The sequence below is a fragment of the Trematomus bernacchii genome, unplaced genomic scaffold (genome assembly GCF_902827165.1).
Source record: "Trematomus bernacchii unplaced genomic scaffold, fTreBer1.1, whole genome shotgun sequence".
NCBI classification, from domain to species: Eukaryota; Metazoa; Chordata; class Actinopteri; order Perciformes; family Nototheniidae; genus Trematomus; species Trematomus bernacchii.
Genome location: NW_022987313.1, coordinates 3,383,631 through 3,399,542, shown reverse-complemented (window position 1 = coordinate 3,399,542; position 15,912 = coordinate 3,383,631). Strand labels below are relative to the sequence as shown.

General features: G+C 40.5%; 2 protein-coding genes across 3 annotated transcripts; both read right to left on the bottom strand.

The window, feature by feature from the left end:
- Positions 1-1,526: 1,526 nt before the first annotated feature.
- Positions 1,527-2,792, bottom strand: fabp7a (fatty acid binding protein 7, brain, a). Its single transcript, XM_034144558.1, has 4 exons — positions 2,653-2,792; positions 2,275-2,447; positions 2,069-2,170; positions 1,527-1,828 (listed from the first exon to the last, which is right to left on the bottom strand). Exons 1-4 carry the CDS (start codon positions 2,723-2,725, stop codon positions 1,778-1,780), a joined length of 399 nt encoding a protein of 132 aa, XP_034000449.1. The 5' UTR covers positions 2,726-2,792; the 3' UTR covers positions 1,527-1,777.
- A 1,540-nt stretch (positions 2,793-4,332) lies between these two features.
- On the bottom strand, positions 4,333-15,432 carry usp40 (ubiquitin specific peptidase 40). Of its 2 annotated transcripts, none has more exons than XM_034142460.1 (31): positions 14,722-15,432; positions 14,539-14,606; positions 14,342-14,455; positions 13,499-13,663; positions 13,182-13,328; positions 12,895-13,038; positions 12,663-12,791; positions 12,276-12,392; positions 12,070-12,177; positions 11,769-11,966; positions 11,489-11,627; positions 11,240-11,321; positions 10,917-11,088; positions 10,749-10,833; positions 10,591-10,661; positions 9,885-10,291; positions 9,656-9,809; positions 9,502-9,562; positions 8,691-8,744; positions 8,391-8,479; positions 8,128-8,214; positions 7,990-8,026; positions 7,763-7,827; positions 7,419-7,493; positions 7,091-7,327; positions 6,621-6,739; positions 6,464-6,529; positions 6,122-6,332; positions 5,689-5,784; positions 5,508-5,602; positions 4,333-5,259 (listed from the first exon to the last, which is right to left on the bottom strand). In XM_034142460.1, the coding sequence occupies exons 1-31, from the start codon at positions 14,915-14,917 to the stop codon at positions 5,151-5,153; spliced, it is 3,897 nt and encodes a 1,298-aa protein (XP_033998351.1). In that variant the 5' UTR covers positions 14,918-15,432; the 3' UTR covers positions 4,333-5,150. The 2 variants fall into 2 exon arrangements, with proteins under 2 accessions (XP_033998351.1, XP_033998432.1); XM_034142541.1 differs by having other exon boundaries at positions 11,489-11,624.
- Positions 15,433-15,912: the final 480 nt, after the last annotated feature.

Genomic DNA, 15,912 nt, shown 5'->3' with positions numbered 1-15,912 from the left:
TTTTTTAAAGTCTAAGAAAATTACTCTTTGTGATGTTTTTATGACATAATGTGACTTTTTATGGCTTTCTTATGACATAAAATACAGTGATGTTTCGTGACTATAAAAAAATATTGCATATAATGCTATGACTTTATTACTTTTTAAAGGCCTTGCTCTGAACATTGCAGTGCCATGCCGTCTGGCTAAGTCCTTTTAATGAGTCATGTCACCAAGCCTGACAAAAAAAACATGCATAACGTGTGTTATCATAGAATATAACCCCACCCCCCCTTCAACTAATTTAAGCCCCCATATTTCCACAAATGATGGACCATGTTGTCAATGGTATGACCCTGGTATGGCCCTGATGACTGTATGATGTGTGTTTGAATAGGAAAGAGTACCAACTGAAGGCAGTATAGTAGGTCAGGTCATCACGCTATTCTCTAATGAGGCCAGAGAGGTTACTTCAGGTCAGTTTACACCGCTCACACAGATTTCACACGAGGAGAAAACTTCCTTTGCTCTTCTAGGAACAGAAGGACCTACACGTTATCTCTTACTGTTTCTCCAAAATGGGAATGTAATAATCTCCCTTTTAAAACATTTCCGTGTGATTGTGCTGCAGTGAAAATTGTTACCTAAACTCACATGAACTGTTTTCACCCCAAATACTTATGCAAATGATTTTGCCCGGTTCTGTGAGAATAGAGGCAATTTTTGGCATACTATGAGTGGAGCATAAAGACGGATTCTGATTGGAATTAATTCAGTGGGCAAGGCCAATGAGTTCCACTCCAGTTACCACGGTTTCTTTGTGTCACATGCTATTCAGAGGTGGCCAGAAACTTGGCAGCCTTTGCCTTGAGATGAGAAGAATGGCCACTTGTAGTCACAGTATTCAGTAGGCTAGACACAGCTCACAGGACAGGACAGGGAGGCTTTACTTGGCTTCTTAAAATGTGGGAAAGATGGATGATTAATGAGGGAACTTAAATGAAAAGCCCAACACTCGGAGATCAGAAAGGTTTAGTGGTGAGACTCTAACTTTAGACTCTGAACTACTAACCGTGGGATATTGGATTGATAAAACTCTTCTCATCCGACACAGTGTCCTTGCACGTTCTGCCTCTCATCTGTCATGCTAGCGGCAGCATTCAACCAGGGTTGGTCCACACACCATCGAATGATGCCTCTACGTAATGACGCCACAACTAAAACCGGATTATGCCGAGTGACATCACCACCCCCACCCCCCCAGCTCCTAGCCGTCTCTGACCATCTGGGTGTTACTAGAGGACACTAATTCCCATGAGTTCAATGGTCACACAGCTCTGGCCCGCACCATCACCCTGCAGCTGTCACCTGGAACTGACCCATCACAGGGAGACCACTGTTCCCACAACTTAGGTTGACCAATTGAAAAGAAATGGGACTACATTCAAAGTCGCATGAAAAAACGACACCCTGAATGAAAAGGCTAGCTCTGTTGAGATAAAGAGGCACTGATACAGCGTTCAAAGACAAATGAAAAGTCTGAGACATAAAGGTTTAGTAAAGCAGTTTATTTTTGTGATGCACAGATTGGAACTGTTTTAGGCCCTTCACAGTCTGAATTTCTTACAAAAGATCTTACAAAAGATTGCCCATAATATTTATATCATGTTACAATAGCAAATCAAGTGCAAATCACTGCATACTGTTAAAAAACAAATAAAAACATGTTTGTTAAAAAAGGGTAACTCCTTGTTGATCGATTGCAGTGCAGGGAGGATTTGCTCATCAAGTGGACAAGTTAGGCTTTCTCATATATGCGGACCGCCTGGACTCCTTCGAAAGTCACAGTCTGTGAAGCAGAGAAAAAGATTTTTATTTTAATGCAAAGTTTCATGTTTCTTTGGGTCATATGATATAATGTATTACACCATTGCAAAGTCATGTTTATTTGTTTAGCACATATCAGCAACAGGGTCATTCAATGTGCTTGAGATAAGCATACGCTCCATAAAATGATAAATGAACCCACAATGATTACAGCATGTTTCTCTTCACTTATCAAAATAAGTTTTGTGTTAGTCATTCTTACCGCCACCAGCTTCCCATCCTTAATTTCTCTGACAAATTTGGTCTCCTTGCCGTCCCACTTTTGCACTTGCACAAATGTGTCTCCTTCCATGGAAAAGGTAGACTGCAAGCATAAGTAAGCACAATATAGTTAAAACCATCTCAGGAGGATTTACAGCCAGAACACATGATGTTAGAGTCAAGACTACACCCTGATTTCTTTCTTACTTTGACATGTCGGTCATCAGGTGTGGTCTCATCAAACTCCTCTCCAAGTTTGGCGGAGACCTCAGTGTTCCTGAAGGTGCTCTGAGTTTTCAACACCACTTTGTCCCCATCCTGTTCGATCACCACTGTGGGTTTGGTGACATTGCCCACTTGTCTGGTGGCAAAACCAACACCTGTTAAGAAGAAAAATACAAATAAGTGCCTTTACGGCAATGACAACTACTATTGTTTACTTCTATTCTATGCTAAAAAGTGAAATGATATGTAAGATATATATATATTATAACTAAGTATAAACTACTATTCCAGTATCACAACTTTGCTCACTGTAGGCTACTCATCAACTTTTTTTATATAAAATAAATGATCTTATCTTACCAAGTGCCTTCATGTATTCATCAAAGTTCTGGCTGTCCACCAGTTTCCATGTCCCGCAGAAAGCAACAACCATCTTTGCAAATTGTATTGGTTTGTTAAGTATCAAACTGTAAGACCTGCTCTGTTCTTCGTGCAATAAATCCTGCAGCGTGTGTCCGAGAAATAAATACTGTGACCGAGGGGATGACCCGGGAGGAGGCGGGAGAGCTGATTGGACGATCCCGAAGCTTCGTGGGCTGTGATTGGTCATCACAAATGTGCCGTTAATATAATTGTAACATGACTGATTAATGTGAAATCGTAATGTGTTCTCTGAAAACTATGTAAAAAGAGTATAGAAGTCTACATGATAAATGTAAAAATATACAATATATATTAAATGTCCGACAAAAGGAACAAAATATAAACCTTTTCACATTTATCTAAGTATTATTTACTCAGTTTCACACTGTCGACAGTCAGAAGACGGTTGGCCTTTAACCACAGGGTTTTATATAGGGAGCGTCATTAAATTATCCCTTTGACAAAAAAAGTCATTAAAAAAGTCGCAATTTGTTTTACTACTGCATATCTTTATTGTTGATAAAATATTTTCCGCATACCTAATCTGAGACAGATACAAACAGATGTCCACTGCCATGATACAGTAGAGGTCCTTATCAATAACACCCAAAATGTAATCAATAACACTATTGCTGAGTACATTTGTCCAAAAAAAAAGTACTTCTTGGCACTAATTAAGGCCAGATTTATACATGAAACAACCTGCAACAAGCATAAAAAGTTTTATAAAACAAAATCAGATTTCTTCCCAAATATCACATTATTTTGTCACTATTTCAAAAACATTATTTAAAATAATGTTTTTATTTTACTTCCCTGAAGTTCACATAAAGTTCATGCAAATTAACATTAGATGTTTCACAATAAAAGAGCAACTCAGGGATCTTTACTTAATCAAGGAGGGTAGGGGCAGAAATAATTTGAATGTTTTACAGTATGATTTTGAAGCAGCGGTGAGCAGCAAATTCATAAGGTCATAGATGGATACATTAAACAATGATTTTGGCTCCAGAGTTATTCCTATGAATGTAAAATCATAGATTAAAGTGAAACCAAAGACACTCTACTGGTTTTTCAGCTCTAAACAGTGTGGATAATGTCCAATACATCTAATAAAGTAATTTAACCGATTGAAGAATATGGCAAAAAGCTTCACTCAAACAGTTGATATGTCATGTCACACCTTAAAGGTAGGGTAGGTAAGTTTGAGAAACAGGCTCGAGATACTTTTTTTGTTATATTCCATGGAATGCTCTTAACATCCCGATAGCAATGAATATCTTAAGTGCTTTGACAACAAATCCATAAAAAAAAAGTCATCTGTGGAAGCCGTAGTACTGTAAAAAGCACGACCAATCCTTTTAGCCGGCCCGGCTAAAATAACTGGATGGCCTACCTGCCTGTCAGCCTTCCATCTGTGCACAAACTTATCTTGTGCCCTCATTGGTCATGTGCGCGTTCGTGTGTGTTGGAGGAGGGGCTCTGTAAGGAAGTGGCAGATTTTCTCCGGCTGTGTATTTTCAAATTCTAGCGATCTCGAGCCGGTTTCTCAAAATTACCTACCCCACCTTTAAGTGCTAAATGTAGAGCCAAATGATCAAACCATCCATTACTGAAATACTTTAACCGTTTACTTAGAGAGCAGGGGTTTTAGATTACAGAAATGTAAATGTGTTTTACAGTGAGAACTTGGAGATGAAAGCAGACATGGCAGCAGAGGTAGAGCAGGAGAGGCAGAGAGTGAGGTAGGGAGGACAGAGCAGCACCCAGGCTTCTCCACATTAAGGCCTATCTCCCTTCTCCTTATCAACCTAAAACAACCCCATTATCCAGATAAATGTTTTTGTTCTTGGTGCACAGTGATAGGTTTATCACAAACATAAGCATCACTTTCAAATACCTTTTGAGCAACAACAAAACTGACTGATGGTAGATTTTTCTTTAAAGCCACTAGCTTGTATGTTATTACCCTGATTGCAGTATGTATACAAGTCAACAAACAGTATATAAAACAGAAACGTCAGTATAACCGCCACCCTGTACTGTAAAAGCAAAATCTAATTTGAAGTAGCATGAGCTCATACTTTAAGTATAAGGGAACAGATTAAAAGTTATAGAGAGGATGAAAGACAAACATAGGGCATCTAAAAATAAATCCAGTAATTGTGCATTGAAATAATGCAGATTACAGTCAAATGTTACAAAACAGATTTGCAAATAGTGAAAAAGAAAGGCCTTCTCTTCCTTAAAAAAATAAAGAGTTTTGTCAGTTGGTTTTATAATCTTTCTGGTGAAATACAGTAAAAGAAAAAACAGGAATGGCACAAGATTGACGTCAAGTGGATTGTCCTAATCGCATCATGCCATCTGTGTGTGTGCATGCAAGCGGTTAATAACTAGTTCTGATGTGTCCATGCACCCACGGGAGCGGGATGCTATCTGAATACCCCAACGTTGATTGACAGCGCTACTTCTGGTTTCCTGGATTTGTTAGGTCCAGCCTTTTTCTGTGGTCCAACACCGTCTGAGTCTGCAGCCGGCCCTCTGAAAATAAGCAAAGGTAAAAACCATTACCAAAGGATTGTGGATAAAAAGCACAGAACATAAGGCATAACTACAACTAATTTACAAAGTTGTGGTACAGCAACAGTACTAAAGATTGTAGGCACAAGATGAGTTTTTTCTGTTCTCTATAGTCTAGCAATAACATCCAGAAAGCCATAATCCCCATGGTTAGTAAAAGTCACAAGCATTTTTCCTGCAGCTGCATGTGTTGAAGTAAAGCGTCCCACCCTTTCCTGCGCTGCTCGGCCTGCTCCCTGAGCCTCTGCTGGCCCCGCTCATCCTCCAGGGTCAAGAAGTTCCTGTTGTTGTCAATCAAAAGATTCTGGGAAAAATATCAACAATTATTTCTCAGAGAAATAAAACCAGAACAGATTCGTTTTTAGAAAACAAACAGGGTTTTGTTATTACCTTGATGCCTACTGTGTCGCCATCTTTGAGGTGAAATGGCGCTCCCAGTAGTGACTCTGCCTTTCTCTTCTTTTTCTTTTTGGAAACCTGCTGGTTCTGAAAGTACATACTGCATATTATTCACTAATAATATTACAATGAATGATCAATATATACAAGAATACTGAGGTGTAGGGATACTTTCTTTGCTTTGGAAATACAAATCCCACAAGTTCCTGATAAAATGATGACACGATGATCAATGTTGACACACCCACTTTTGGCTACATTACATGCAGTCAACATTCCTACCTAATGTTCTTCCCAAACTCTTAACAATACAATTTCCACTACACATTTTATTTTTGCGCAAAGCTTGCAAGTACACATATGGGTTCCCTAAAAAACCCTTAAACACGGTCCTTCTCTAGAAGTGACTGTCTCCTAATCTTACCCAGGTGGACATTTCCTCCCAGGTGTGTTTGTCCGGCTGGTGTTTGGCCAGCAGCAGAGAGTCAGGGGAGAAGCCGTAGTGAGCAGCCAGACAGGTGCGCAGAGAGCGAGGAGACGAGTCTCGGGCTGCATCCCAAACCAGCTCCTCTGTGGGGTAGAAACACCTCTCCCCTGGTACTCCCATTTTAACATTCAGCATCACATCCTTAGGACTTAGGAACAGAAGGTCAAATAATTAGACTTAAATAACGGAAATGCACAATAAGAAGAGTTTCTAATATCATCGAGGGATTCAACATAACATTATTTATAAAGTAGAAGAATTATGACAGTCAAACTTTACCCAAGATCTTCTTCTTTTAGTAGCGGTTGCACACAAAGATCCATACCACTGGTCAGCTTCAATTTCCTGATCAGGAGAAAATAAAACATCTTCAGTTTTGATAAAAAAGTAGAATGCAGTGGCCAATATATTAAATAGGAAAAAACGTTGTTCATACTTGAGTGTAAGCTGCTGTCCTCTGAGGATACGTGCCAGCCTCTGACACTCAAGCTGCCACACACGCATGAAAGCAGTGATTGGCACACACACATCCTGAAGGGCAGGCAGCGTCAACACCTAATACACAAGTAGATAGATAATATTTCATTAGTAAATAGCATCAAAAACACTTTGCATGGCCTGATCTTTAAGTCTTTTAAAAAACAGATAAGCAATGCAGCTTCCTTTACATGCATGTTGTTTTAGTTGGCCTTAATACTGCCTCACATCCAGCAATGTAAATACGAGTATTTATGTCATGGTCTCATAATGAACTAGTATGACTGGAAAAGGGCAGCTCTCAGAATCAAGTAATGATGACAGAAAACTCCAGAAATCTAAGAGGAATAGTTTTTGGAAGTTTTAAAGTTGCCTCAAAGTACAAACGACTATCAATTCCTGTTTTTGGTTTAAACCTCAATACACTACCTGAGTCTTGAGATCCTCCAGCGTGGCTTCGTCTGATATCTCCACCTGTCCTGCACTTCTGAGCTCTGCCGTGTTGCCGATACAGAGGGGGGGTGAGGGGCTGTGCGTTTCACTTGCAGTCAAAAGCTCCAGCATTTGCTCCTCAGTGTGGCCGTTGTCAGTGTGATTAAAACCTGTGAAATCTGACGAGTTGTTTCTGGGATCCAGATACAGCCACACGGATAACTTGAGAAAACCCTGACAGAAAAACAAAAAAACAAACGCTTAAGAGAGACGTAAAGTTAGACTTTAGAATGAATCTCAACCCAAAATCTAAACGTTAAAGTACCTTTGGAGGAAGTTGTCCTTCTGTGACGATTAAAGTCTCTCCATTGTTAATCTTCAGCTCTGACAGAGGAGCATCCTGAGAAAAAAAGATTTTCGTTTTAAAAACTGGACAATATTCATATAATTATTTCAAATAGAAGTGAATATTTGAAACACTACTTGGTGTGATGCGAGTGGATTTTTGTTTTATTCATGGTTTTGTATTTTATAGTCTTTCAGACAATATTCTCTCAATGTAGAATGTCTGGTGCTAAATATTATCAATAAAGTTGGTGGAAAACTAAAACTGATAACACTGTTTGATTTAGGTACAACACATTGTGCACACTACAGTCAGCCGCTCACCTCATCCATGATTGGCTCTCCAACCTCCTCACACCAATCGAGCCTTCTTAAGTGCCAACAGGTGCCTGTAAACACGCATTTAAAATTACATACAAAACTGAATTCCCTATACAACAGTAAAATATCAGTTTGATTACAGTCCTACAAAAACACAGATTATTTGTTATAAGGTACAGTTCATGCAAGTTAACTGCAACAGTAAGAAAACTGAACAAATATATTTGTACCATCAAGTCCAACATCATCCAGCATTGCCTTTAGACACTGCAAATAATCAAAAAGGTAATGATTTAAAAAGTTACATGTATAAAAAAAATAGGTAACATAAGCACATTATAATTGTTTCATGAAATAAGTTTCCTCACCTCTTTTACAGTAAATGATTTCTCCACAAGTATGTCCTTCTCAAAGCCAGCAGAGGGCGCTGTGCCCACAGAGAAGTGCAAGAAAAGCTGCAGAAAGGAAATCTTACAACATCAACATCAATCAAGCATTTTAAACGCTCATAACTTTTCCATTTGTTTTTAAATGTAGGATAGTAAAGGTTTAATCACTTTAAGGTAATGTAACACCTGTGCAGCTGCAGGTACAAAGGATTTACTGAAGCTTTCAAATAAAAAACACACACCTGTGAAGCCTTGGGGGCATTTCCCGGACAGAGAGTGAGTGTGGTCATGAGGCGCACTCCTGCATCCCGAACACTCAGCTCCTCACACACTGTCGGGCACAAGCAGTGAGACAACACAAGCACACTTAGTAAATGTGTTATAACACTTCAAACAAAGATGAGAAGAAACATTACAAGCAGGGGGAGTACCTTTTCAACATTTTATGAGGGGGCACTGTAAAGGAATCTTAATATTTTGGTAAAATGAGGGGGATTTCCAGCCCCATTTAAATCACCCACAGGTAACACATGAGACAGTACCTGGAGGAAGGAGTTTCCCTGTGCAGTCCACCTGTCTCAGGCAGTGCTGTGCACCTGGTCAGTGAGACAGAAACAGCTGATCTAAGTAATAGTTCTTACATAACACTGCAAACGTAAACACAAATACACATTTTCTGTTTTACTTCAGTTTAGCCGAGACAAAAATGAAGGTCCTGAACCAGTTTTAGCGATCATTTATAGGCACATTATATATTTTATAATTTATCTAGACCTTCTTTATTAATAAGAAGATGATCCTTTGGTCCAGTTTTGAGGATACATACATTTATTTGAATAAGAAATTGATAAAATATAAAAGCTGAAACAGTATGGCCTCAAGTATGACATGTTCCAGTCTAATGGCCTGTGATTTTACATTTAGTAGGAGACAGTCAAGATGTTTTATTTACTTTATTATACTATAATAAAAAACAGATTAAACGGATTGCTTGTTAAATAAACTTAATCTTGTTGCTTGATTCTTAAAACAAATACTAAGAGTGACTCTGCATCTACTCATACTCTACAATAGCGGGGGTAACAGAGAATTTTTCCCTTTGAAATGTGGGTTTTTCTCTGGAAGTTTTTCCTTGTACGATGTGAGGGTCTAAGGACAGAGGGTGTCGTTTTTCTCATACTGATATTCTGAACAAACTGTGCTGTTGTATTTGCTGTAAAGTGTCTTTACTGTAGGGTATTTTATTATATGTACAGCACTTTGGCTCGACCAAAAATCGTTTAAAAATGTGCTATATAAATAAAACTTGATTTGATTTGAAATCAGGGCTATGTTTGACACAGAGCATCTTGCCTGAGGTTTGTTCCTCTATCTGCAGCTCCTCTATGGCCCTCTGTTTCACCTCACACAGCAGCTGTAAGACAGACATTCAAAACCAAATTGGGACCCTTGGAAATAATGAATACAATTGAGCGATAAAGAGGACAATCAGCAGAAAAACACTGACCATATTTCCTGTAGCTGGAACCTTAATCTTCCTCCTCTCCTCTTCTTTATCCCCTTCTTCTCCCCCTCCTCCATTTGGTCGAAACTCCACCTGGAGCCAGCGGCAGTCGGAAGGCGTCGTCACAGTGACCACGTCTCCGTTTCGAGTGAACAAACTGAGCAGAAAAGACACTAGTTACACACCAACCTCCTCAGGAACACAACATGTAAACACTTTGCGGAGCATGTACCTGCTGTCGAAGGACTGCGGCTCCAGCACCAGCAGCGCATCGCCGTCCTTCAGCGACAGCTCCTTCAGTGTCCGGTGCATGTCGTCGGGGGGGAACACCCTCCACCCACTCGCCCCTCCTCCCTCCCCTGCCCCCTGTTCTCCTCTCTTTCCTCCCTTATGCTCCTGGCACAGCAGACTCTCCCGAGGCTCCCCCAGTGCCTCCCTCACCTCCCCGAGAGTCGCAGCACCTGCAAAACCTCTCGCCTCCCTTTTGAGCCCTGGACCCCCGTTTTCAAAACTTTCTCTCCCCTCCTCACACTCCATCTCATCTGCCTTTTCCTGATCACAATCTTCCAGAAAGGGACGGACCACATTCAGCAGCACTGGCTCCCACTCAGCTCCAGTTAGGACAGCCGCACCGCACACCTGAGATAACAAACAGAGCACAAGTCGGTCATCTGGGATCTTGTCAAGTGAGCAAGGAAGTGAAGTAGAAATATTATTAAGTGAAATTTCAAAAGTATTAGCTTAATAAGTCTCATTATGTAGAATGGCCCATTTTAGAACTTATATATGATCAAATAGTATAACAATATTGTATGCGTTAATCAGTTTAATGTTGCAGCACAGTAATTGTGTAAATGTACTTATTTACATTCCACCACTGGTAACACTACACACACACTACATCATAAACATATTGACATGAATGAGAATGTACTCACCTCTCTGCCATTCCACACAAACAGGTCAGAGTTTGTACAAATGCCGGCACTGTACAGGGAGACACCGTCGTCTGCAAACAACAACCAGAATGTAGTCGCATGCTTTGTCAGGCTGTTATTTGTATTCTAACTTCCTATTTTGCATTTAAGTGACTCACCTATAAGTGTATTGTAGAGGTGTAGACCTGCAGGGAGACTCCGGGCCACAGTCAGAGCCATATCCCCTTCCCAGAGTTCCTGCATCTTTATAATCAGAAGCACAAACAACTGCTGATTGCTTTCATTCTTTTAGACACAACAGCTCGTGTTTTCGGAAATGAAATTACCTGGTATATAGCTAATCGAAGATCTCCCACAGTCTTTCTACGGTCGAAACTCAAAGGTGTGCTAGCGCTCTGCTCTTTGCTGATTGGTTGCAGGGCTCCATTATCTAGCCTATAGGAGGGTGCGAGGTGGAGATGCAGCTCCACGGTGTTATTTGAAGCTTCAAACTCCTCGCTGCAACAGAAACAATGTTGACTGATATTAATCATTTATGGAAGAAATTCACTTTCAAATAACTTTCTTCTTCTTTCTGGGTGTTGATCACTGAATTACACATTTTAAACTAGCTAAAAGTGTCATGTTGTAATGTGATTTAATTCTGTACCGCATTTTCTGCACTCTGATGTTCTCCTCCTGAGCCATCTTGATGAGGTTAAGAGGAACTTTATACTCAGGATTTTTCAAAGCTGCGGATGTAGAAAACATATTTTAGTAGAAATGGCCTTACTTATTACAAATGATCAAAATGATGAGCCAATACATTGTTTAATTGGATAAATGGTTACCCCACTTAACAGTTTTTTTCCCTCAGATCCTCTTTTCCAATACAAATGCAATATAAAGTGTCCGTTACCTTCACCGGGCCTTTGCAGCTGTGTTTTTCTGTAGAACAGCATGTATGCGCTCTCTTTGCCCTGGAACTGCTTCTCTATGTCAGACTCCCTGATGGAGGTCACCGCCGAGTCATTAAGGTCGAACCAGTGGCTACCCTGCTGACAGACAAGAGAAACACCGTGAGAAACAGCCATCAAAGTAACCACAAGATGTTCACTTGGACAGAATGAAGTAGGTGTCTTTTTTTCCTTCAAATTTCGTTAAAATGTCCTTGATTTCTTGTTCTGTTGCTCTGATACCTTTTGTTCGGGCTCTGGCTTCTGGTCTGGTTCGGGCTCTTCCGCGGCTCCAGGTTCTGCAGGAGTTGAAGGATCAGAGTCAGTGGTCTGCTCTGCTGGGCCGGGGGTCTCAGTCACAGGGCTCGGAGGGTTTGCCTTCAATGCCACTCGAGTACCATTGGACACCAGCATGAAAACATCATTGTGGGACTGCAGGAACTACACCAGAAGAGAAAAAGTGAAAATAGAATTATGGGTAAACTACATATATTTTAATATCCGCAAACGACAACAGCATCATAAAAAAAGAAAACAAAAATACCTTTCCTATGGGCCCGTAGTGTTTTCTGAACTTTTTGCTCCAGGATGAACTGATTTTATCCATGATTTTTTGTCCCAGCTGGTCCAACAGGACACTCTTTGATGGCTCCTAGTGGACAGGATATGAACAGCATGCAAATTATTAACTAACCATGGCTGTATTAATGCCTGAACAAAGAAAGCTCTTTATAATTGTGGTAACTATACCTGTGTAATAATAGCACTGATGACAGACAAAGGGTCGTCTTCTTGAAGTTTTGGCTCACACATTTGCTTGACCTCGTCCTTCAATTTCTTCTGAGTCTTAATTTTGCATTCCTCTTCCTGAACACACAACAAACAGAGGTGAAGTGATGCTTTTTAGCTATGCTTACTTTCAAAAGCTTGAATATTGTTATACACTTTTACATTGTTGATAGCAAAGCATGTCCAAAGATATCAGAGTAATAGCACTTAGCCAAATGTAATACAAGAAATAGATCCTCATATTCTAAAAAGCGAGTACAACTAATGAATGCTTATTATATATATATATCATAATATTTAATTAACTATAAATATAATCTCCCATGTTTGCTCTTCTGTTTTTCTCACCGGCGGCTCCCATTGGCCAAGCTGGTCTATGTCCCTGATATAAACATGGTAATGGCCTCCATAGCAGCCACCCTTATGGATGATCACAGAGAACAGCTCGTAGGAGTAATCAGAGTCCTCTCCATCAGTCTGTAAGGGAGGAAAACATAGTAGTTAACTTATTAAGATATCTTAGTGTGCGAACACTGGAAGGAGGCATGTGAAATGCTTATGATTAAATTATGTCAGGTACCTCTTCACAAAATGGCCGTAGGTTGATGTTTAAGGGGAAAACGTAGCGTCCCGTCTCCTTGTATCGCTCACATTTGGCATAGTCAAAGCTGAACCTCAGCAAAGACATGGTCATAAAAGGAGGGAGCTTCTTCAGCTTGGCAGACTGAATAATAGCAAAATAAGAAAAGGAATGTGAGATACAGTAAAGAAAAAGCTTTACAAGTTTAGTTCAAATATTTGTTTCTCTTAAGGTTGATTTTGTTATAAAATGTGTTATGTGTTGACAGTCTGAGCGCTGGCACTGACCTTGGCAGCAGTGACCAGCCTGTCACACTGCCCACAGCGGTACAGGTTATTGCCCTCAAACAACTCTTCCTCCACAAACATGTTCCACAAAGCCTCCTCCAGGCTCGACACGCCACAAACACACACTGTCAGGTCCAGGAAGTCCTCCTGAAAAAGCCACATACAGAACTAGTTAATTACTAGTTCTTTATGCAGTGTGACTGAACTCCTAAAGTATCATTCTTTCTGATTCGTACTAGGTAAAAGTATTTCCAACAGTATCTAATGGACAGAAGCCCGGTCAAAGAGACAGAGAAACCCCGCACAAATGGACACACCTGTCTTTGGCTGACGTTTCCACACTCCTTGCAGGCGATACTGTTGACAATGGTCCCATGATACAGCTGGTGGATAAACGTGCTACCGGTGGTGCCCACAAGAGAGTGCTCCAACGCGCAGAACAAAATCCTGTTCAGCTCCTGCACATCATGCTGATTTGTTCCCTGAGAGAGGAGCAAACATAAAAGGATCAGATGAGGACAGATAGACAATCACTGTCCTAGTTCCAACCAATAAAAGTGTTAGTATACATTACATTGAATATTATAGTTTGCATAGTTGTGCTCAGGGATAAGGACAACACCTTGTACGTCGCAACAAGGTATTCCTTATTTTGTAACGATAAAGTATATGGGATATAGCTTTTCTGCTAATTCAATGTTTGTTTTTTTATAGTATATACTTTACAATTCAAAAAAAAAAGCTTCACTGAAAAAGCAGTTCCATGCTTCTTTTATTTACCCGCTATAACCTGCCTAATTCCTTTTGAGTAGTGCATTGTGGGACAATCGTGACCATCCACAGATCAGTTAATTAAAACTAGTTTTCATGGTGCACTCTTGACCTGGAAAAGGTGGTTATGCATGTCCTATGTAAAACTCTGTGAAAATAACTTCTTACTTTTCCTTCTCTTGTATTTATTTTTGCATGACTGCAGCTGGAAAGCCTCCTGTCAAAATGGAAGGTTTCAGGCCTGACCTGACCACAACTTAAAATCCATTTGTGTGAATCTCAGCATGAATGTCCTGGTATGACTGGAAGTTAAAATAAATCACTGAAATGAGAATTGTAACCTGAGCCTCTCTCTCTCCTTCCCACTGATAAAGATAATAGACACAGACCTCGCTGCTGTTCCAGCCAAAGCTGTCGGTAAGGTCTGCAGTGGAGGCGCTCTGCTGATCCGCCAGCAGCAGACTGGCAAACAGTCTCTGTAGCTCCAGTGGGATCACTCTAACCTGAGGATAAGGAAGGAAAACATCATTAATACACATAGACATAACAAATGTGGTTACAGCTGCAGACACTTTGCAACACTTACTTTGGCCCCTGGTTTGTCTTTGTCTTCCAGGCATCCTAGTTCATCTGCTCCCAAACTGAACAGCTCCCCTGTAAAGACACATAAACAATGAATAAGTAAGTGGAAAAGAATACAAATGTCCTAGTTTTCTACTGCTCTGGTGTACTCCAATCTCATCCCACTCTTAAGGGAATGTGATGTTACCTCTGAACTCTGGGGTGAACAGCAGGGTCTGGAGCAGGGAGTTGAGGTAGCAGGTGCCCCCCTGGTTCTTGATGCCGCACAGAGTGCTTCTTCCTCGGGGTGGAGGTGGCTCGTCTCCCCCCTTTGCAACTCTCCCACCGGAGGAGGTCGAAGAGAAGCCTTCCTCCTCCTCTTCCTCGAAAAGATTCCCAAACATGCTGCTTGAGTTATGTATTCCTTGTTCTCTGCGTTATGCTGGGGCTATACCTCGTAATAAACCATGTGTTAGTTAGCACTCTGATATGCCCTCTTGCTATCTCATCTTGGTCTTGCCGAGTTCTCTGTTGACAATGGCCGGGCTAACTCTGAAATAAGAAGACTTCACTGGGCTAAACATAGCGACTATGAGGCTCCTGGATGTAATGTATGCGTTGGACTCGCAGGTATGTTTTTTAGCTTGCTTAGCTCGATAATAAATACAAAGCAATCCCAGTCCCAAAACGATGAGCAGCTTGACAGCTCAGCAAAAATTAAAAGAAAACCAGACGTGAACGCTCAGTTTCACAACGACCGGAAAAATTGCGTCTCCCTACCGACACTCTAACGGGTCATTAAACGGAGTATTTACACAAGGTAGTTCATGACACAGGCTCTTTCTTCACCTTTCTGTCTTAAAACAGATAACAAACTAAACGTAAATAGAAATACCCTCGGTGAATAGTGGGCAGCCATGTTTCTTCCTGGCAGAAAATGGAATGATGCATTGTGGTACTTGTAGTGTCACACTTTGGTAACACACATAGCCTACCGCATTTTAATGTAACTGGAGATATTTTCATTACTGCGAATGCATAACTTAAGTGTGCTTACTTTATGACACAGCGATAAAGACATGTGTTTTGGCTATATTTTATTTTCAAGGCAACACTAATTGTTGCTATAAAAACTACATTTCCGACAAGTCTAGTCTTGAAGTTATGGGGCTTGTAGTCTTCTAGAACAAACATGTTTTTTAGGTAGGGTGCCCAAGGCCATGTGTAGAGGTTTGCATACCACTCCAAGATTTTAGGATTTTGATTAGCCACAAAATTACTTTGAATAAAATCTAGTGTAGTTTTGATCCTGCAGGGTATGTTTGCCCGCCCTACGAGCTCTAAATGAAAATAGCTGGATGTAAGTCAATGCATAAACAACTCTTGTCGTTCATAGACA

Coding starts and splice junctions, on each gene's coding strand:
- fabp7a (XM_034144558.1), bottom strand. CDS start 2,725: ATGGTTGTTGCTTTCTGCGGGACATGGAAACTGGTGGACAGCCAGAAC. Junction 2,448..2,652: donor TGAATACATGAAGGCACTTG/GTAAGATAAGAT, acceptor TCTTCTTAACAG/GTGTTGGTTTTGCCACCAGA. Junction 2,171..2,274: donor CTGATGACCGACATGTCAAA/GTAAGAAAGAAA, acceptor TTATGCTTGCAG/TCTACCTTTTCCATGGAAGG.
- usp40 (XM_034142460.1), bottom strand. CDS start 14,917: ATGTTTGGGAATCTTTTCGAGGAAGAGGAGGAGGAAGGCTTCTCTTCG. Junction 14,456..14,538: donor AAGACAAACCAGGGGCCAAA/GTAAGTGTTGCA, acceptor CCTTATCCTCAG/GTTAGAGTGATCCCACTGGA. Junction 12,792..12,894: donor TACGGCCATTTTGTGAAGAG/GTACCTGACATA, acceptor CCTCCCTTACAG/ACTGATGGAGAGGACTCTGA.